Here is a 22749-nt window from a genome sequence, read left to right on the forward strand (position 1 = left end):
ATTCAAACTTTTAACATGTAAAAAATGTGTAGTTAAAGTTTGGAACATTGGACTTTATATAGCTCGAAAACATTCGCTTACTCCTATTTGTGACCGGAGTGAATATAAATTCATAATAATAACTATGTCTATATCAGCTTGTCACGGACTTGTATACCTCATCGCATAATATAGAGTATCCTATAAATGTCTATGCAGCCTCAGGCCCGACAGCCCGACACAAAACCCTCAAATTTGGCCCGGCCCAAGCACAGCCCGGCCCCGTGGTGTGCGGGCCCAGGCTAGCCCGGCCCGGTAGAGCAGGCCGTGCCTGGGCCTTACCCCAGGCACGGCGTGCCAGCCCGACCTTTAGGCTATGGCCCGGAAGCGGCCTGGCCTCCCCACCTCCCCTCCCCACGTCTCAACACCAACGGCCCAGCGGCCCAGCCCAGCAGGCTCCCCCCTCGTATATAAACGAGCGGATGTGTCGGGTATCGATATTAGGGATACCCAAAGTAAGAAAGTTAGCGCCCACGCTAATTTTTCCGGATGGCTCGAGGCATATTAAAATGTCTCGCCCGACCACAAGGCCGCGGGCTTCGTCTCGTCCGACCTCGAGGCCATGGGCTCTGTCTCGTCCGACCTCTTGGGTGCGGTCTCCATCTCGCCCGACCCCAAGGACACAGGTTCCGTCTCGCCCAAGGCTGTGGGCTCCGTCTCGCCCGACCTCGAGGCCATGTGCTCTGTCTTGCCCGACCTCGAGGCCACGGGCTTCGTCTCGCCTGACCCCTTGGGTGCGGGCTCCATCTCGCCTGACCCCAAGGACGCAGTTTCCGTCCCGCCCAAGGTCGCGGGCTCCGTCTCGCCCGACCTCGAGGACGCGGGTTCCGTCTCGTCCGACGGGGACCCATACTGCCGCCAACCACTCCAGGTCCAAGCATATGGCCTAGGTCAAAACTCTGACGTTAGGAAAGAGGCTGGCATGCTTCGATGTAACCCGTGGCCATGACACGCCATACCTGGAGATTTACATCAAGAACAGTGTCGGGTGTGCCGATGCTATTCTGCCTAATCCTCGTACGGACGCTAACAGGCGCGTTAGTTCACCACGATGTCCGTCGGGATGGGGTAGAACGCCATGATCGGCAAATGATGCCTGCACATGATGCTAGTGACAAATAGGGCAGCGACATGGAGCCATCCCTGTTGACATCTACAGGATCGGCGGGACCCGCATGAAGGAGAAGAAGGACCCGATAGCCCTGGAAACATTCTTCTCTCTCGTTCTTCTCCTTTTCCTCCTCTATAACCCGCGCTTTCCCTTTGCCTATAAAAGGAGAAGCAGGGCACCCCATGAAAGGGGATCTGAACATAAGAGCACGACATGAGCACACGGCTGAATGGCAAGCGAGCTCTCAACACCCGTTCACTCCTTCCACCAGAGACTTGGGATCCTCTCCCTCTCTCGCCTGTTTGTAACCCCTACTATAAACCAAGTGCCGGTAACACGAGCAGCAGCAAACTGGACGTAGGGATATTCCCCCCGAACCAGTATAAACCCTTGTGTCCTCCAAGCACATCATCCGAGCCAGACGTGCAAATACAAATTTACTCATCGATGGTCCGAAAACACCGACAGGATGCAGCGCCCTCCCCGTCCCCTCACCCCGAACCCTAATCCATTTCACTCCACCCACCACGTCGCTCTCTTATCTCGCACTCTCACCTCTCCGACTCCTCTACTGGCGACTAGTGTCTGTCCTCCTCGACTCCGGTTCCGGTGACCTCGATCCGCCTGTCGTCGGTGAGCCACTCTCTTCTCCTCCTCCCTCTCTGCCTCTCCCATCTCCCTCTCGCTCGCTCCCATCTAGATCTCAGTGATTATGTGAGTTCAGGGTTCGTGTCACTATTTGTCCCTCTTCCTCCGCTCGCCGTCCTTGCTAACCGATGTGTCGTCTTCATTGGGTGACCCTCGTCTTCTCCGGCACCGGGCTCTAGTTGCACAGGTAAAACCCTAACCCTAACCCTCCTCTTCTTCCATTGATCTATTATGATCTGATCTTTTCATCCTCCTCCATCTCTTTGCGTAGGTCGGTAGCCGATGCGTCGTCCTCTAGCTATGGCATAGAGCGACCAAGGCGGCCCCACGCACCGTTGAGGAACAATGCTGGAGAGCCGTCCGCCATGGTGGCTGCTGATGATGAGGATGACTTTGATTTACATCTCTGGTGATGATGAGGATCACTGCATATGAGGATGACTTTGATTTACATCTCTGGTGACGTGACCAAAAACTAACCTTTCTAGTACTTTCTATAATGGCTAGAGATATTATGTATGTTCCTATTTCTACTATCTCTTCATAATCATATTTCAGATTGACAGGAAGGATAATTGAAGAGCGGCGACAACGCTTGTTACCTGAAACTATGGAGATGCTGGCTTGCATAAAGAATTAGGGAGTTAGGAGAAAAAAGGTTGCAGCATGCTGTTGACAACCAAGAGTTGGAAGACTCCTTCGAGAATCTCTATCTTGATGAAGATGCATCTGGGGCTGCTTCTGCTGGCACATCTGGGGCTAGCATATCTGCATCTGCATCTGCATCTATGGCTTCTGCTGGTACTTAGTGTTTGTGTGAGACTTGAGAGTTATGAGAGTGTGAGACTTGAGACTTGAGAGTGATCCTGCAAGCCATACATGTAAAAAATAATAGGCATAGGGAAGAATCTTTGGAGGCCCAAGATGATCTAGTGTTGCTAGTCCTTCCCCTACCTCTGCCCCCACTCCATCTCTATCTGCTGCGGATGCTGCTTGTGAGCTCTCAGCTTATCTTGACAGTGACAATGTCACTTCATACGAGGATAACTTTGATTTACTTCTCTGGTGGCGTGGCCATAAACTAACCTTTCTAGTACTTTCTATAATGGCTAGAGATATTATGTCTGTTCATGTTTTTACTGTTTCTTTAGAATCATATTTTAGCTTGGCAGGAAGGATAATTGAAGAGCGGCGACGACGCTTGTTACCTAAAACTGTGGAGATGCTGGCTTGCATAAAGAATTAGGAGTTATGAGAAAAAAGGTTGTAGCATGATGTTGACAACCAAGAGTTGGAAGACTCCTTCGAGAATCTCTATCTTGATGAAGATGCATCTAGGGTTGCTTCTACTAGCACATCTGGGGCTGGCACATCGGTATCTGCATCTGTGGCTTCTGCTTGTACTTAGTGTCTGTGTGAGACTTGAGAGTTGTGAGAGTGTGAGACTTGAGACTTGAGAGTGATCCTGCAAGCCATACAGGTAAAAAATAACAGGCATGGGGAAGAATCTTTGGAGGCCCCGGATCATCTAGTGTTGTTGGTCCTTCCCCTGCCTCTGCCCCCACTCCATCTCTATCTGCTTCTAATGCTGCTTGTGAGCTCTTAGCTTATCTGGACTGTGACAATGTCACTGCATATGAGGATGACTTTGATTTACTTCTCTGGTGGCGTGACCACAAACTAACCTTTCTAGTACTTTCTATAATGGTTAGAGATATTATGTATGTTCATGTTTCTAATGTTTCTTTAGAATCATATTTCAGCTTGATAGGAAGGATAATTGAAGAGCGGTGATGACGCTTGTTACCTGAAACTGTGGACATGCTGGTTTGCATAAAGAATTAGGAGTTAGGAGAAAAAAAGGTTGCAGCATGCTGTTGACAATTAAGAGTTGGAAGACTCCTTCGAAAATCTCTATCTTGATGAAGATGCATATGGGGCTGCTTCTGCTAGCACATCTGGGGCTGGCACATCTGCATCTACATCTGTGGCTTCTGCTGGTACTTAGTGTGTGTGTGACTTGAGAGTTATGAGAGTGTGAGACTTGAGAGTGATCTGTTATCTGTATCTGAGACATTTGAACAATGATGGAAGACTTAATTAAGAGTTGTGCTGCACTCCTTTTCTCTTTCTAGGGTTTCTCACAAGGGTGAGTTACCTAGAAAGATTTTAAAAGAGGCAACATTGCATAAACAACTCATTTATCTTAATTGTCTTGTCTGCTTTGGTGCTTTTGGTTAGAAGTTATAACTTAGAATCTGTGATAAGTTTGGAATGTTATATTTGTGATTGTGAATGAGTTCGGCTAATGGCTTGTGAATGAGTGTGAATGAATCTGTGCAACTATGAAAATTGAGAAGAGTGTGATGAGAGCAATATTTTGAGGTGTGTTAAGGTCAACGAGCCGTAGACTGGCACAGCACGATTTTCGACCCGTAGTACCGTGCTTGGGCTGAAAGCCCGACACGAGGCCCGTGAAAGCACGGCACGAAAGACTCGGCGTGCCATGCCGACCTGACCCCTGCAGGCCGTGCCTCGCCCGTGCCCGTGCCGGATCGAGCCGGCCGAATGGACAACTATTGTATCCATAACTATGTGTATATCAGCTTGTCACCTGACTTGTACACTTAGATCGCGTGATAATACAAAGTTGACCACAGCAGCAGGTGATCGGAGAGACCATCTCTAATACCTGGTCTCTACCAACGATTTCGTGCCCTGCTGCTGTGTGCCATCAATGCTACAGACGCCTATGCTCGGGCGCCGAGGCGCTGGGTGGCGAGGTCGCAGCGCGCGGCCGCAAAGCCAACGCGGCTATTCTGGAGGTCGTACTCCACCCAGACGTTCTGCTGGTGATGGTGTCCGATCACGTACGCCGACACGCCCGCCATGTCCGAGTTCCCGAACGTCAGGCACCACACCGCCTCGGCGCCGCCTTCACCGCGACGCTCGCCGGGCACCCTGTACAGGAGCTTCTCCCCGCCGACCGCCACCTCCGCGCCGCGGAGGACGAGGCCCACCTCCGGGAGCAGCTGGCTCGCCGCGGCCACCCGCGCCTCCGACGCGCGGAAGCACGCGTCGAACGCGCCCTGGAACACGAAGTCGGGCTCGCCGAGCGGGGCCAGGAGCGCGGTCGTCTGGTTCAGGAACTCGCCCTTGAGCGGCGCGTAGGCGTCGGCGAGGAGGAACGTGAACTGCGTGCCCGAGTCCACCATAGGTCTGGCCCGCGCCCGTGTGATCCGGCGCGAGCACGGACTTGGGGATGGGGAGCAGCGCGGTGCCCACGCGGATGCCCTCCAGCTGCACGGAGTAGGCCACCCGGTCGAAGTACGGCAGCGGCTGCGAGATCTCTATCAGCGGCGTGTAGTTTAGCTGCGGCGCCGACAGGGCGGCGCCGTCGCCGCCGAGGACGAGGAGGACCGGGCCCGTCCCCTGGGGCAATGCAGTAGGCGAAGCGCAGGGTGCCAGTCTGCGTCACGAAGGACAGGCTGCCCCGGTTCATGCCGAGGAGGCCCATCGCCGCCTCCGAGGAGTTGGCGGCGGCGGCGTTGCCGTTGGCAGTGGCGGAAGACGAGTAGGAGGTGATGCAACCGAAGAGCGCGCGAACTGGCGGCGTACCGCCGAGGAGGAACGTGTCGGCAGCCAGGACGCCGTCGGCAGACGAGGCGTCGGCGTAGGAGAGGGACACGCGGCAGGAGTTGGACGGCGGCCCGGCGCAGAACGGCGGGACGGGGAGGTCGCGCCCGCGCCACTGGCACTCGGGCGACGAGCAATGGGCGGCGGCGTACGTTGACGACGCCGACCCGTTGAACGCTGCCGGGGCCCGTGGTGGTGCGGACGCGGACGGCACGCGGCTCCCGTTGCAGAGCAGCCAGGAGAGCTCGCTGCCGGTGTCGAGCACCATCGTGACGTTCTGCGGCGGCGCGCCCACGGCCACCGGCACGGTCAGCCTGACGTCGTGGCGGAACCGGAGCCTGTTCGCCGCCGGTGACCGTGTAGGCGCCACCACCAGCTGCTGCGCCCTCAGCGGGAGAACTGTCCCCACGAACCTGGCATCTCTGCACGCCGCCTCCGCCCCGTGGGCAAGGAGATAGAGGCAGAGGAGAAGGATCGGCTCCATGGCATGCAGTCACTCTCCGTCTTCTACTCTCACCGCTGACTGGCCGTCACTCACTGGCTCCGGTCCGGTCCTCCTCCTTCCTACTACTAATGTCAGCGTCTCTTTTCCACCGGCATTCGTACGAATCACGTGTCAGTGCTTTTCGTCTGATTCGGTGTATCCGCAGCAAGCATTGTGTCACATCTCGCATTCTCGCTTCGTCACAACAGCCTCGAGTGCTCGTTTCGACGTTTCCTCTGTGCTCGCATTCACAGCCTCTATTCTCCCATCCGATTTGCGATGCAGCGGGCGGTCCGCGACCTCAGTCATCAATACAAGTAATATAACCTCATGGACACGGCTGTCCGTCCAGGTGGCGCTGCTGGAGCTTTTTTAGAGATAGGCTCCTGGACCTGGGGGCTGGGGCTCCCGCGCTCCCGATTTGCCGTCCATCATCGGGGAGTTTTGGAGGCGAACGAGTGGCTTTCAGTTTCAGGGCAGCTGCCTCGCCATGATCTCTCGTTAGATTTGTCGAAAAGACCCTTGGTATTCGGTGTAGCGCGCGCCAGTTCATCCTGCCCGCGGTTGAGAAACCCGTGGTCGACAGCTGGAGAGTGGACACCTACCAATACAGTGACTGCAATCACAGCCACAGGAAACTTATCTTCCTGTGCTCCCCCTACCTCCGTGTTCGGCTGCTGAGAAAATCTACTATTGCCCAGCGGGTTATATGCATCGTACGTCCTTGAACTTATCTTGTGGTGCCATTTAGACCCACAAACTCTCTAATCGTACTTCTGGCATTCTAATATTGTTTAGGTATGTCACTTAGATCCATAACTCATCGGATCCAGGTTTTTACCGACGTGGCGGGGTCAGAGCGCACGTGAGCCGCGCGTGGGCCTGGTTTGGAACGTCCAAATTAGCAGAGAGGCCCCAGTTCTTGGAGTTCGGGCAGCGGCGTCGGCTTGGAGTTCGGGCCATGCTCGGGGAGGTGTCGCCGGAGGAACAACACCTCCGCATAGAGAATGCGCGGCTCAAGGACGAGCTGGACCGCGTCTGCGCCCTCGCCAGCAAGTTCCTCGGCTGCCTGGCCTCGAGCTCGGCGTCGGCACCAACGGCGTGTTCTGGCTCGGCCCCCTCGGCGCGTCCGCGCTGCAGCCCCTCCCCGACCTAATGGGCGCCGGCGGCCTGCCGGGCTTCATGGGTTCGGCGGCGGCCTTGTGCCTGCCCGTGGGCATCGGCGCCCTCGACGGCGCGATGCACGGCGCGGCCGACGGCATCGACCGCACCGTCCTCCTCGAGCTGGGGCTCGCCACAATGGAGGAGCTCATGAAAGTGGCGCAGATGGACGAGACGCTCTGGCTCTGTAGCCCCGACGGCGGCGGCGACCTGGAGACGCTCAACTTCGACGAGTACCACTGGGCGTTCGCCAGGGTGTTCGGGCCGAGCCCCGCTGGCTACGTCTCCGAGGCTACCCGCGAGGCCGGCATCGCCATAACCAGCAGCGTGGACCTCGTAGACAGCCTCATGTACGTGGTACGCACCTGAGGAGCCATCTGCTCCATGTTAATGGCCTATACTACGTACGTGTTGTTCCATTCCTGCGCCGCTGCCACTGGCACGATCCAGCTGGTGAGTCATCCCATTCGTCTCGTGCTGCCATATGCTCTCGCACGCACACGCCTATACTAGTAATATACTATACGGCTGCTCAATCGCGTACGCGACGTGACGACGTACGTACGTGCTCCTAGGATCGATGCATGCAGATGCACGCGGAGCTGCAGGTGTTGTCAGCCGCTGGTGCCGATCCGTGAGGTGCTCTTCCTTCGGTTCTGCAAGCAGCACGGCGAGAGGGCTGTGGGCCGTGGTCGACGTCTCGGTGGACGCCATCCTCCTCCCCGACGGCGGCAACCACCATAGCCACCACCACCACGCGCAGAACGGTGGTGGCGCCGCCGGGTACATGGGCTGCCGCCTGCTCCCCACTGGCAGCATTGTGCAGGACATGAACAACGCCTACTCCAAGGTACGTACTCCACCCCGGCCCGGGCCGTTACCATGTGGCGTCTATAGTGCGCGAGTTACGCCAGCATTTAGAGCGGCCCGCGGCCCAGTATTTTATGCTGCCCCGACGTGTGCGCGTAGTACGTGGGCGAGCGAGTCCGCGCGGCGCCACTGCTGCGTCCTGCGCACGCACCAATCGATGCTCCCAGGAGCGGCAGGTCAATGCTCTCCAGACGTGTGCGAGGCAGTTTGGTTTCCGTGCCGTCTGCGGAGTGCGGAGGCTCAGACGCGGTGGCCGCCGTCTGACCCGCAGCGAGCTTGACCTGTAGCAGTAGCCTAGGGCATCACATGACCAGTTTTGAAACATTTGGATGCTTCCGCTACTGTACGTGCGTCGAAATGCTATCTCGGGCGCAGATGCGGGCCAGCTCGTCCTTGAGACGGCGGCGGCAGCGGCGGCGGCTTGGAGTTCGGGCAGAGAGATAGACATAAAAGGGATGAGGTGAAGGAAGGGGAAATGGAGGATATGAAAAGAACTGGGGGGCAGTCTTTGCTAATTTGGACGCCCCAAATCAGGCTCACGCGCGGCTCACGTGCGCTTTGACCCCGCCACGTCGGCAAAAACCTTAATCCGATGAGTTATGGACCTAAGTGGCATACTTAAATAACATTAGAGTGCCAGAAATATGATTATAAAGTTTGTGGACCTAAGTGGTAGCACGAGACAAGTTCGAGGGTCTACGATCCATATACCTCTTTCCAGTTTCTCACAGCAGCTGTGGGCTGTGGCCTGTGGCCTGTGGCCTGTGGCGGACTGGCGGTGAGGCCAAGGGGGCTCGCGGGCGCTGCCTGGTGATCCCGGAAGCCACGCGATCGTGATGACTTCATGAGCCAGATTGCAGACGGTGATAGTGACTGCCGGTGCTCTGAGCTGCATCGCATGTGACGTGCTCTGCCTCTGCTTGACCCGGGCATCATGCGAGAATGACGCAGCACTTTTACGAACGAACAATTGGACCTGCAGGCTGCCGGCGGCTTTTTTACCTTTACCAAATTCCGATACGTTAAGGGAAAGCAACAGGCACTATGGCAAGCACGGTACGACACAAACATGTGGGCCAATTGAGAGTTCTGACGTGAAATGTGCGGACATGAGAAGCTACTGAGTGGTATACTACTGGTATCATGAGAAAAGCCACGCAGAGAGGACATGTTCCCATTCATTCACACCTTTTCGTCGCCGGTGCTTGTGAAATTTGGCCAGATGGACTCGGACAGGCAGATTCCAAGTAGTAGCAAAATGCTATTCATGCATCATTCTACTGTACAGGCGTGGGAGCGTGGCTCGCCCGGTACATCGCACTCAGTCAAAACGCTGCAACTATCACCAGAATCAGAATCTACACACGAGACGCTGGGTTCGTCGTATTCAGTTTTGTTCTCGCAAATGATTAGCTTCTGCCGCTTGAGACATGTGTTTTTTTATTCGAGTACAAGCTCTAGTATCTAAACTTACGCATCGACCCACACCACACGCACGCACACACACCAACAACTGGAATTAGGCCCCATTTAGATCCAAATTTTTTTGGGTTTTGGGTACTGTAGCACTTTCGTTTGTATTTGATAATTAGTGTCTAATTATGGACTAATTAGGTTTGAAAGTTTTGTCTCGCGATTTCTCACCCAACTGTACAATTAGTTTTTTTTCCGTCTACATTTAATACTCCATGCATATGCCATGAGATTTGATGTGACGGGTACTACGTAAAAAATTTTGGCTTTTGGGAACTAAACGGGGCCTTATTTTAGGACCTGCTCCGGTGACAAACGGAGTCGATCCCAGGATCGAACTCGCGTCCGGTGGTTGGCACACCAGCGAACAAACCGTCCGAGCTAGCGCTCGGTCTCGCTGGAGACATGTGTTGACCCGACACGAATGGCTATTCCGCTTCTTTTCAGTAGAAGCGATCATCATGCACACACATGGCACACCAATCATGCACAACTGAAGGCTGGTGCCAGACTGCCGGGGGGAATAAGATACCGTCGCTTGTGCAAACTTCTGCTCCACGGAGCACACATGGATCTGCACGGCAGGAACACTCATATCCAAGCATAGCATTCTTTAAGTTGTAATTGTTCAATCCTGCAGCATTGTTTGGAGACAACTACACCAATGAAGCACTCAATCTTGGAACCAACAAAGTGGAGTAGGCTTTCGGAAAACATGGAGCCTCACCACAGCAGTAAGGACGCCGCAGGACCATTGCTTCAGAAGCAACTATTATAACGCAAACCATTGGATCGAGTGCACTATATTATGCGGTTTAACAGCCGTCAAATTTCCGAAAGGAGCACCGAAACATGGGCCCAAAACTGAGTCCATTGCACAGAAACATGGAGCTGGAAGAAAGTTCATCTCTTAGCTTATCAAAAATATTCTTGCCGGGAAGGTATACAGAACATCTGAGTACTTCAGCACTCTGTGTGATACAAATTTGGCACATAAACGAAAAGAAGGCAATCTTTACCAATGCCTCTTAAAAGTCAGGAATGGGAATAAGGCATCGCACAGTGAGCAGTTAGAGTTAGGATGCTCATTCGGCAGCAGTCCTTTTCGTCGAGCACTCAGAGTGATGCGCGAGAACACTGAAAGTTCTCCACGACCAGGACCACCACCAATAGATTCCAATGCACTAAGCCATCCTGCCAAATGTTTCCCTGATAGTTAAGCCAGCCTAGGTACCTAACAGAAGGTCCTTACCTCGAGTGAAGATGAGCACCCATGATGGTTGAGAAAGGCAAGGCGATTTGCTCACTGTAGGATGGGCTCAGATGGGTCCGGTCCTTGACCTGATAGCTGTCATCCAATCTCGGTCACCATGGCCAAGACAGAATAAATGGAAGGTTGCACGAACAGTGGGCTGTTGAATCAACCGACATTCAGAGAAGTTGATTGCTCAACAACCAAGATAACACATTGTCTTAATACAGATAACAAAACTGCCAAGTTAGGGCGTAACTGAGTTTGCCATAAAATGCTAGTGGATGGACAATTCGATAATGATGCATAAGCAAAAACTGGTAGGGTAATGTTCCTACTGGCGGATGCCCCCGCATCGCCATACACTGTACTGTTGTACTGTGAAAGCCTAAAAAAAATGACCATCACCCTTGTCAGCTGGACTGCTGGAGAGCCCTGCGAAAGGTAAGCAGATCACAAGGACCACTGAAATTCTTCATTGTCAACCTGCAGGCATGAGAAGCATGGGGGGTAATCATCATGAAAAGCATACAGCAGTCCGGAAAATATGCCATTAGCAACAGATATACTTTCATAGACTAACATTTCTGGAACAATTAAGCTGGAAGAAAGCAGCAAGACAAAGAATCATGGTGCAAAGGGTAAAACAAACAGCTGAGAAGTTAAAAAAAGAATATCAGTCACTGGATCTGGGTGATTACTCAGGGGAAACAATAAAGGAAGGAAAGCTAAACAACTAGTTGTCAGCTTATTACAAGTATATCAAAAAATAATACATGACAACCCCAACAAGAGGGAATGATAAGGACATAAACTAAAGGAAGGAAACAATAAAGGAAGGAAAGTTAAACTAATTGGTGTGTGAGCAGTGACCTATGACAAGTATATCCAAAAATAATACATGACAACCCCGGCAAGAGGGAATGATAAGGACATAAACTAAACATCAACAAGCTTCACTAACAGCAAGTGAATCGTTGTCATGGACTATGATCCAAAGTTAAGAAATGAGAACAATCTCTTGTTTTTACGGTGAAGATATTCAATTGGTGTTTAGTTTTTTTCCCCACCAGCAGACAACAGAACCCTGCATCGATGCTGTTTCAGCATTCATATTGTTACCGAAAAGATGTTAAAGAAGCAAACAACAAGGACATGCACAAGCATGACATAGCAAGTTTTTCCGAGGCTAAATGGTAATAAAGGTAATCAAGTGAGCAAAGCAAAGATTACAATATAGAGAATTTTATGCAGTTTCTCAGATATCCTTCTGCTTTTAAGTAACTCCCTAAACTGCCACATATTCATATCAGAGTAGAGGCACTATAAAACAATAAAGCAGGCATGAGGTGATCAAGACGAAAAATGAAGCTTTTTTCCCCTTCACAAGTACAACATAAAGCCATGAACATATAGGGCTTGAGTTGTGATGAGTTTCTAGATTGAAACCACAACTGGAGCAAAAGCAATAGCTATGCTAATTAATAGAACACAAATATCATTTTCCACCCTTGACATTGATGAGGTAATCAAACACATGCCTCCTGACAAAGCCCCAGGCCCCGATGGTTTCAATGGACTCTTTATGAAAAAATGCTGGAACATTATAAAAGAAGACATATACACTTTGTGTTTTGATTTCTTCAATGGCAATCTGAGTCTAGAAGCCATCAACAATTCATTCATCACACTGATTCCTAAAGTGCACAATCCTAAAAGTGTTAATGATTTCAGGCCCATTTCTCTTCTAAGTGGGGTCATCAAAATCATCACAAAGCTCTTGGCTAATAGGCTGCAAGAAAAAATAATACCGCTGATTCATACCAATCAATATAGTTTTATAAAAAGCAGAACAATACAAGATTGTTTGGCCTAGGCTTATGAATACATATATCAGTGTCAACACTCCAAAAAAGAGCTTATTATCCTGAAATTGGACTTTACAAAAGCTTTTGATACAATTGAACATAACACAATCTTGTTGATGATGAGGAGCTTGGGGTTCCCAGAAATTTGGATTAACTGGATTGAGAGGATTCTGATCTCTGGTTCTTCCTCGATTCTTCTGAATGGTGTGACAGGTAATCATTTCTATTGTCGCCGAGGGGTTAGGCAAGGTGACCCCTTGTCACCACTTCTTTTTGTGCTTGCTGCAGACCTTCTACAGTGCATTGTGAAATGACCTAGGATGCCGCCTAGAGAGGGGGCGAATAGACGTTTCTGAAAATTAACACCTTTAAATACGGAAGCGATTAGTAATGGGAGTTTCCAAAATGGAAACTCCAAATAAGAGTAATACCACCCCTCATAAGTTAGCCACATAGTATGTAAAAGATATTAAATAAATCTAGAGAGACAGACACCTGCAACCAAAGAGTTAAATCAAAATACAATTAAGTTTTGCACAGGCACCAATACCGGACGTGTCCGGTATACACGTGTTCAATGGAATGGTCACAAACTTGCTTCTTTCAATTTCAATTTTTAATCCATGCTGCAGGTACCTACTAGAAATGATATGATATACAGAGAACCTGCAGAAGAGCTAGAGCAACACAAATATCAAAAGAAATATGAATTGAGACACGATATTTGTTTTATCGAAGTTCGGACTCGGTTGAGTCCTACTCTCCGTTGAGGGGGCTGCGGGCGACCCAGCGAAGGTCAGCCCTAGAGGGTACCACGAAGGTCACTCTAGCCAGAGTCTTTTCCAACTCCTTTTTCTCCTTCCACTAGTTGATTTCTTCCCTTGCGGCGGCGGAATCGACCGTTACAAACTTTCCGAGGCACACCATAATCTCTTGGGTGCTCTCCGACGACGCCTAACCGTCTAGGACAGAAGAGTCCAGGAGTAACAAATCCAAATCAACTATGCCATGTGCTCTCACGGCAACTTCTACCTTCCTGACCCATGCAGGAAGGCTTTAGCTAGTCAATTATGTCCTCTCTTCGCTGCCCACCTATGCCATGTGTACCTTGGAGGTGCCGGTGGCAGTCATTGAGTATATTGATAGAGCAAGACGTCACTGTCTTTGGTGAGGTTCAAACTCCAATGCAAAGATGAAACCACTGGTGGCCTGGAGTAAATGTTCAAAGCCAAAAAGAAAAGGACGATTGGGAATTATCAATCTTAGGAGTCAAAACAAGACTCTTCTTTTGAAGCATCTGGACAAATTTTATAATAGGAAGGATATCTCATGGGTGAAGCTGATCTGAAATGCACATTATTCCCAGGGTTAGGTGCCACATGCTTCGACAGATAAGGGCTCCTTTTGGTGGAAGGATGTCCTAAAATTATGTGACATGTTAAGAGGAATTGCGAAGTGCACTTTTAGATATGGTTCCACGGTGCTTTTCTGGTCCGACCTTTGGAACGACAACATCCTGAAATCCAAATTCCCAAGGCTCTATTCCTTTGCCACGAATAAGAACATCCCAGTCCCCAGGTTTTTGTCTAATAACACTGGAGGCCCAAATTCTCTTGCCCTGAGCAGGCCTTCCAAGAATTCCAAAGTCTCCAAGAATTAATTCAAGATCTACAGGTCGATCAGAATTCAAAGGATTCCTGGGAATACATTTGGGGAAGCAAGAACTACTCCTCATCAAAGTGCTACAACTTTCCTTACAAGAATATACAACCCCCATCCCCTTTTCTCTGGATTTGGAACTCCAGATGATGCAACAAACTTAGAGTTTTTTTGTGGCTCCTCTTGATGAACAGACTAAACACAAGGAACATTCTGAGAAGGAAAAAACACAAGCTTCAGGAAAACAACTACAATTGTGTTCTATGCAGCAACAACGTTGAAGAAACTGTTTTTCATTTGTTCTTTAGCTGCCCCTTTAGCCAAGCCCGCTGGCAACACCTTGGTATAAATTGGGACTGCACAATGAATTTCTTCCGGATGATGCAGCAAGCTAAGGTCCAACATAACAATCCCTTTTTTATGGAGACCTTCATCATTGCCACCTGGCAGATTTGGAAGCAGAGAAACAACTTTATATTTGACAGAGGCCGGTCGTACTTTGATTCTTGAAAAAGCTCTTTCTATGAAGAAGTTAGATTACAGACCCATAGATTCAGTTCTGTTAAGAGCTCTGTCTTCCTTTCTCGTACAACTGCTCTAGTTTAGCTCTGTTGCCCACCTCGGGCTTGCTTCCCTTTTTATTTCCTCTTGTTTAGAGTTGTTGTTGCTCTTTTCGTTTTATAAAAAGTTTACAGTGGGGGCTTCCCCTGCTGTATTTTCCGCTCAAAAAAAAAGAACACAAATAGCAAGGATGCAGAACTTATATCATCATTGCAAATTCACCTTGTTACTTATTTGAAAGCATGCACAGAAGAAAGATAAGCAAAAATTTCACAGTTAGGCCAACTACTGCGTATGCTGTATAACTCAAACAAGATGGCGGGCTACAAGGATGGACGTAGACAAATATATGCCTACTACAAGATGGTGCAGTTCATCATTTCTGCCAGAGATGAAAATGTAGAACATGACACCCAGCACTTTAATTTCCACGTATCAATAATAGAAGCACTAAACAGTAATTAAAGAAAGATGATAGGAAAAATTTCTTTATAAAATAGCAGCTAGTGTACCACTAGAGCAAAGCTGCAACCAAATTTGTAGGATCCATCTGGACATGTGTTGTGAAGCGTAGGCAAGTGCAGTGGTGAGAGCTGTCTCACTGAGTCACCAGATCGCAAGTTCAAAACAGCCTCTCCGCAGATTTTACGGGAGGAAGGCTTGCCTCGGTTTTTCACTTCCCCAGACCTCACTCATGTGGGAGCCTATTCAAGGAAAATTCATCTAATTTAAACTGCTTTCCTATATTCAGACACTTTGAATAAATTCTTATATTGCCCTTACACCATGTGCACCACCCCAAACATGACCCTGCACTAGTTGAACACACTGAAAAGACCAGTCTACTATTGTGACATTTTTTAGACATAGAAAATATATTTGAGCTGGCACATTTAAAATAGCATGGGGAGTGGGGACTAGAGGTTTCCTTTTCTAGGAGAGGAAACAAAAACATCAAAACTGCAGGAGAAAATGGACAGAAAATTGAAGACAACAGTCCTGACCACTTACTAGTTAGCGATAGGAGCACAAGCTAGGGTAAACTATGACCATTAAGCATAAACATGTGCTCGGCTGGCAGCTGTTATGACTGATCCATGACATGAATACTTAAAATTGAAACAATGAAGGGATGTGGCTAGATGCACAGAAGTAATACAATAGATTTTGGGGATTTTTAATGTCAATATAGGATATAACAGAATGGGAATTCATGTTCAACCAATCCAGTATGTACACAAACAGTAGGGATGCGAATACAACAATTGTTCTCTCTACCTACAATATTGACAAAGATTGATTTCCTCAAAACATTCATTGCTATTCCTTTCTTGAAGGTTTGCACTTGTGTGTTTGACCTAATTTGGTTGTAAAGCTTACTCCAAGATGTTTCTCATAGCCATCTCTTAATAATTCTCAAACGAGACAAAGGAAGGGGGAGTGCCAGGCCTTCATTTACATCAAAAGCCCCAAGAAATTATAATCTGGGTTCCATTCTTACACTAGCCCTAGTTCTTCAGTGCTATCAATTGAAAACTTGTTACCAAGGAAAACTGTGCTCAGCCACTACGGGACTGCGACGAACTCGCTGGCTGACCAAAACAGCCAAATAGATTCCTAAGTAGGCGGCGAATCCGACCTTCACCACCATCCACTTGGCCATCTCCCTCTGGCCATGTCACCCGCCTTGGCCCAACCCCGTTACTGAAGCCGCCATCCAGCTCCGTGTAGACGACCGGGAGCTGCTCTCTAGGCCCACCGGCGAACCTCCCTACGGCAAATCCACCGCGTGGAAGTCGCCATATGGTGAGCCCAGCATCCGCCTCCGCATCTGGGGTGGCTGCGGCCGGAAGCTCTTGGCGGCAGACGGGGCAGGAGTTGCGGAGCGAGAGCCAGGGAAGGATGCAATCCTGGTGGTAGACGTGCTTGCACGGCATCTCCCGGCCAGCGGCGCCAGGCTCAAAGGCCTCCTGGCACACGGCACAGTGAGCACCACCTCCGGCGACCGTCACCGACGGCATGGACTCCACCGCGGCCTTCGACGCCGGCGGACGCGGAGCCGCCGCCTCCAGCCGCGAGAACTGGTCGAGCAGGCGGTGGAAACCGGACCCCATGAGGAGGTGCTGGACGTCGCGGGGCAGCGGACGCAGCCCTTCGCCCGCGCCGTCGTCGTAGTAGAGCTCGAACCCGGAAAGCGATCCGCCGCGGAGCACGATGACCGGGTTCATCGTCCCGCGCCGGCCGCTCCCGCCGCCGCCCCGCGGCGGCGGCAGCGTAAACTGCTCCAGGAAGCCGCCGTCGCACTCCGGGCAGACGACAGTGGACGGAGATACCCTCACGAAGCGGCTGCAGCTGTAGCACCAGTAGGACACCGGAGACGACTCCATCCCCGAAATCGAAGACCCCGACCAAATCAAGCCGGAAAACTCTCGCGCTCACTCCAGCCGCAAATCGAAGACGGCGGACAGACTCAGATCCAGGAGATTTCGGGGAGCGAGGCGCCGAAATCCCCAAATCGAGCTCCGCCGGCTTCGAATCGGGGGTTCGGGGGAGGGGAGACGACGGGACGGGAGGGGAGGGGAGGGGAGGGAAATTGTGGGGGTGGGTGAGTGGGTGGGGCGGTTTTATGTGGGACGGCGTCTGCCGGAGCTGTGACGTCGCGTCTGACGGAGACTGCACGTGGATCGCGGCGATTGGGAAGGTTACGCCGTTAGCTCGCTGCCGTTGGTGACGTTGACTGGTCTGCCGGCCGGGGAAGTCAAGGGGAAGGCGGGGAGTATACATGTCCATGCAGCACCTTTTTTTTCTCGGCCCAAGCATGGCACGGCCCGAGGTTATGCGGGCCCAGACCGGCATGGCCCTATGAGACGTGCCTAGTCCGCACCCTAGGCACGTGGGCTGGCACGGCATGGTCCGATAAATAACACCGGTCCGGTACCAGGCCCGCTACTAGGCTAAAAGGCCAAAATCATTACAGCCCAACATAACTCCCAACCCTAAGTCATCGGCCATCCATCGCTCCTTCCCACCCGCGCCGCATTCTTCCTTTCCCCTCTCATGACTCACGCTCACGCACTCGGCACCTAGCGCCGCTTCCCACTCCGCCGTCTCCCGTGGGTTCTCCTCGAGACCTCGACTTGAGCTGCTAGACAGCCGCAAGGACGCCGGCGTGGACCGCTGCACCGGCCTCGACTCCCTCGAGCGCGGAGGCCCCGAGGGCACGACCACGGGGCACCACCACACCGACCGCAAGGACGCCGCCCTCGAACGCGCAGCGGACGCCACGAGGGTGTTACCGACCTCGAGCACACCCACATGAAGGCGCCACTGCGGGCACCGGCCTTGGCTCGACCTCCGCCTGCCTCCGTCCTTCCTTCCCCTTCCCCCTGCTGAAAACCTAGAAGCGGGCCTTGGGCTAGGCACGGCCTGCTAAGCTGGGCATGCTTTACGGGCCGGCCCCTTCGGGCCGTGCCCGTGTTGTGCCGAGCCTGGCTGACCCGTTGGCCATCTACAGTGGGGAGCCCAGGATGGGTGGATCGGTGGCGGCCGGGTGGGTTTAGCAAACCGCCGCGCGTGGATGGAAGGACGGAAGAAGGGAGGCTGGCGGTTTTGACTTGCGCGTTGAGAGGCGTCAGGTTTAAATTTAGAGAGAATTATGTATTTGGCACTAAAACAAATCGATCTTTCATATTTGGCACTAGAAAATTTGAACTTCCTTATTTAGCATCGAGTTGAATTTTTCTTTCGTAAATGGCACTGCCATCAATTTAGACCAGTAACGGTGTCAAGTGGATAGCAAAATGACATAAATGCCCTTGATTGTAGCAAAAGTCCATGGTGCTAAATAGAAAAAAATAAATAGACATGTTGTCAAGTAAGAAAATCATAAATATCATAAATATACTTTGAACTAAAATATGGATTTTTGATAATTGAAGACTGCAAATAAATAATTAATAAATTTTAAATTGGTAATAGCAGGTACAGATTATGCCCCTCACTCTTTCTTTCATCTCGGCCACAGATCAAGGATGCATGGCTCAGGATGGCTGCTGGGTGAAATACGCAACTTATATTTTCAAAGTATTTATCTTTTAGTTTTCTAAAAGAAAAGGAGAGTATATGCCGTGATGACCGTACATCCTGGCTCAAGACATGGCTCGGCCGGCGTTTGACGACGAGCGCACGTGGCCGGCGGAGCACGTGGCCGGGGCAATGTGCGGAGCTCGCGACCGGGGAGCTCGCGGCCTAGGCGCGCGGCGCGCGGAGCACGCGGTCTTCGCGGAGCTCGCCCGGCGTGCTGTTGCTGCTGCTGCTCACCATCGACTGTCATCGCGAAGCTCGCCCGACGTGCTGCTGCTGCTGCTTGCCATTGGCGGCGCACGGAGCTCGCGGCCTGGGCGGCGCGCCGAGGACGCAGTCGGCGCGAAGCGGGTGAACTGGGCGGCGCACGGAGCACGCGGACATCGTGGAGTGGGCGAGCTAGCGAGCCGCCGCGGCGACGGCCACATGGCCATGCGGGCAAGCAGCACGTTGGTCTGGGAGCTCCGACGTCATGTGGGCGAGCAGCAGCAGCACGCCGGCCGCGTCCTCCGCACGCCGCCCAGGCCACGAGCTGCTGCTGCGCGCAGGAGAGGCCGCGTTTTGCGCATCACAGCCACCGCTCGCCCCACGCCTAGAGCCACATGATCGGCGTCGCGTCGAGCTCCAGCGCCATCGCGTCATCTCTGGACAGAGAAGCTGCTCGACGACGTCCTCCTCACCGAGACGCACGCTACGCATGAACGGTCATCGCGGAGCTCGCCCTGTCGCGTCCCCCATGTCGCGGCCTGGCACTAGCGTCGGCGGGCGAGACCGCCCCACCGCGCCCCTCGCGCTGCGAGCTGGGGCCAGCGTTGGTGGGCGAGGGACTCCCAGCGCGTCCCCCGTGCCTCGATCTGCCGAGTCCGGCGCGAGCTTCGCCATGCGTCGGGGCACACAAGGCACGGCGACGAACACACAGGACACGGCATCGGGGCACACAGAGCACGCATGAGGGCCGCCCTTGCCGCTACCACCCATACCGCCACGCCTGTGCTTGTGTGCTGTGCGCTGCAGGAAGGACGCGCCCCCTTCAGACCGCTGCCGGTCGCCACCGTTGACGAGCACGCAGGAGCCACGGGCGCGGACCCGCTCGGCCAGGCGCGGCCACGAGGAGGTGTGGTGCCAGGTGTGGCCACAAGGGAGCACCGGTGCCTCCGCGGCGAGGCAAGACGTGGCCAGGAGGGAGCACCAGCGCTGCGACAGGGCCCGCAATCTGGGCGGTTCTGCCTCCCGCCGAGCAGTCGAGCACGGACTGCTCCATGCCCAACAACAGTGCGGCGTCTCAGGCCCTAGGGAACAACGCGCGGACGCACCGATGGCCAGCTCGCCTGAGACCTCGAGCACGTCGTCCTACTTGATAGTCTGGCCCTGCACATATAGGTCCTCACCCTGCGGCCTCCTCGGGCCTCGGCTGCCCCCGGCTCCTGTCGATCTCCAATATCCACCACTTAGCACGTACGGGTGCTAGCTAGTGAGTGCCTCGTGCTTGACAACTGGAGCAGTGGCGCGCGGGCCAAGCAGAGCGGAGGTGCGAGCCCCGGTGCTAGTCTGTGCGAACGGTGGCGCGGCGCATGTGCGTGGGTCGACGTGTGCGCGTTCGCCCAGAGGGCGGCGGGCCGAACGGTGGCGCAGAGCGTACGTCCAGCCGCGAGGAGCAGCAAGCTATGGTGGAGCACCTCACCGGCGGCCTGCACGCTTGCCTCGCGAGTCCGCGAGCTCCTGGGCAGGAGACGAGCCGCCGGGGGCATTTTGGTACTTCAAAAGAAACATGATGGGTCAAACGTAGTCAACTGACGGATGGATGTTTTAAATGGACGGTAGTGTCATTTACGGAAGAAAATTTTAACTCGATGCCAAATAAGAAAGTTCAAAATTTTTAGTGCTAAATAAAGAAGACTGATTTGTTCAAGTGCCAAATACATAATTACCCCTTAAATTTATCATGGTTTTGGTTTGACGCCGGCCACCAGTTTAAAACCGAGAAACAGTACGACTACATGGTGCAGGATCCTCTTGAACTTCCAGAGTATAAATTAATTAAACTTGTTGATCGCAACCGATATTAACATGACATAAACAAAAGGATGGACAATGATACATGACTATTCTTTGGATGTGAGTCGACTATCAAATCAGCATGGCTTCATATGATTTTTATGGTTAAATATGAAACAGTTTGACTTGGAAAAAACTGTACTGATATTTTTTGATAGAGATGTATCACGTTGTTGCTTAAGATATTATTAACTAGCAAATACCCCACACGTTGCCGCGGGTCAAACGAAGGCACTGTTTCGTTCAGTACTGGATTTTGTTCTGTATATTTGCTGTTTGAGGCACTATTAAAATATGTATGAAGACAATAGGATAAGTACCTATTTTATAATAAGTACACAAATAAGACCTTGTCATCTGGTATCATTCAATTGTAATTCTGGCAAGTTTCATAGAAGGAAAATAGATCTTACTGGGAAGCGTTGTCATTTTAAGGGATGCCAAATGTGTAAAGATAAGCATATAACAAACATGTATTCAGTGTATTCAGCCAATACAAAATACAAATAAATCTTAGGCAGAGATGGAGACTGGCATGCTACAGTCAATACAAAGACGTTCACTCTGAGTATTCAGTGTCGTAGCCACTGGGACATCCACTTCGAGTCTTCCAACAGCTTGACAGACTAAGGTACTTCCATTTGCTAAAATAGCAGCACGTACAGTCTAAAAAGTACAATAACTGAGTACACTAAATCTTTTTTTTTGAACGCAATGGCAGAAGCTCTGCATTTCAATTAAGATAGGAAAGAAAGTTTATGTAGAAGCAAAGACAAACGAGATTAAGGTTTCATCCCCCCCCTTCCCCATACACCTGTGAGCTAAACGTACTCAAGAGCTCTATTCCTTTGGTGTATGTCTTCCTTTATCCTTGCGGCTACCTGCGGCACCGTTTGTATCAAGTTGTCAAAAATTCTTCTATTTCTCTCCTTCCATATATTCCAGAAGGTGTAGATAACTACCCCGTTGAGCCGCCTCCGCTCAGATCTTGGCACTTTTGCCGCCGCGTGTTCCCACCATGACTTGATGTGGGTGGGGTTTACCTGGAGTTGCTGTTGCAGTTGAGTGAAGTTTTCCCACGATAAGATTTGATCCCAAACCGCCTTGGCAAAAGGGCAACAAAGGCATAAGTGGAGGCTTGTTTCTAAGGGCCCGTTGCACATGACACATTGTTGTTGGTGCGTCCACCCTCTCTTTTGTAGGTTACGAGCCGTTAGAATTTTATCTTGCACTAAGATCTAGGCGAAGATCTTGCATCTGTTCTCCACATGCGCTTTCCAAATCAAGTCCGTACGGAAGGGGGTTAGTGAACCTCTGAATTGGATTTTGTATGCCGAGCGGGCGGAGAAATTTCCATCATTCGTCCAACGCCAGGTGATGGTGTCCTGGACGCCCTGCTGTAGGTGCACATCCTGTATTCGTATCCAGAGGGATACAAACTCCTCTATGTGGGTAGCCAAGGTGATTTTCGTCCCCAGTTTACGCATCCAATTGTTGTTCCGTTGCTCTTTTTGCACCGTTTGGTTAGTCCTTGAGACTAGCCGAAACAAGTTCGGGGCTAGATACTTAGGAGCCTATCCATGGAGCCAACTGTGATGCCAAAACTTTGTCTTTGCACCATCTCCCAAAGATATATTGATTGAGGAGTTGAAGAGGAGGCGGTCATCATCAGAACACGGGAGCTCCGAACCGCTCCAAGGCTTGGAATCGTCCACCCATTCTTGCCAAATCCATCGCAACCGGAGAGCTCGCCCAAATCTCTCCAGGTCAAGGACGTCTAAACCCCAAGGTCTTTTGGTCTGGTAACTGTTTGCCAGTTAACTAGGCAGTGTCCGCCGTTTGCTTTCTC

At 51.6% G+C, this 22749-nt stretch overlaps 1 protein-coding gene and 2 pseudogenes across 1 annotated transcript; 1 reads left to right on the forward strand and 2 right to left on the reverse strand.

Moving 5' to 3' along the window:
- Nucleotides 1–4437: 4437 nt before the first annotated feature.
- Nucleotides 4438–6020, reverse strand: LOC136501790 (aspartic proteinase PCS1-like; annotated as a pseudogene).
- An 866-nt stretch (nt 6021–6886) lies between these two features.
- LOC136467029 (homeobox-leucine zipper protein ROC6-like) lies at nt 6887–10200 on the forward strand (annotated as a pseudogene).
- A 5754-nt stretch (nt 10201–15954) lies between these two features.
- On the reverse strand, nt 15955–17339 carry LOC136501797 (E3 ubiquitin-protein ligase RDUF2-like). The gene has a single exon (XM_066497335.1). The coding sequence runs from the start codon at nt 17147–17149 to the stop codon at nt 16322–16324; it is 828 nt and encodes a 275-aa protein (XP_066353432.1). The 5' UTR covers nt 17150–17339; the 3' UTR covers nt 15955–16321.
- Between the last annotated feature and the right edge of the window lie 5410 nt (nt 17340–22749).

This window comes from Miscanthus floridulus, chromosome 1 (assembly GCF_019320115.1).
Source record: "Miscanthus floridulus cultivar M001 chromosome 1, ASM1932011v1, whole genome shotgun sequence".
NCBI classification, from domain to species: Eukaryota; Viridiplantae; Streptophyta; class Magnoliopsida; order Poales; family Poaceae; genus Miscanthus; species Miscanthus floridulus.

Bases quoted from the DNA above. Each gene is read 5' to 3' on its own strand.
- LOC136501797 (XM_066497335.1), bottom strand. From the start codon at position 17,149: ATGGAGTCGTCTCCGGTGTCCTACTGGTGCTACAGCTGCAGCCGCTTC.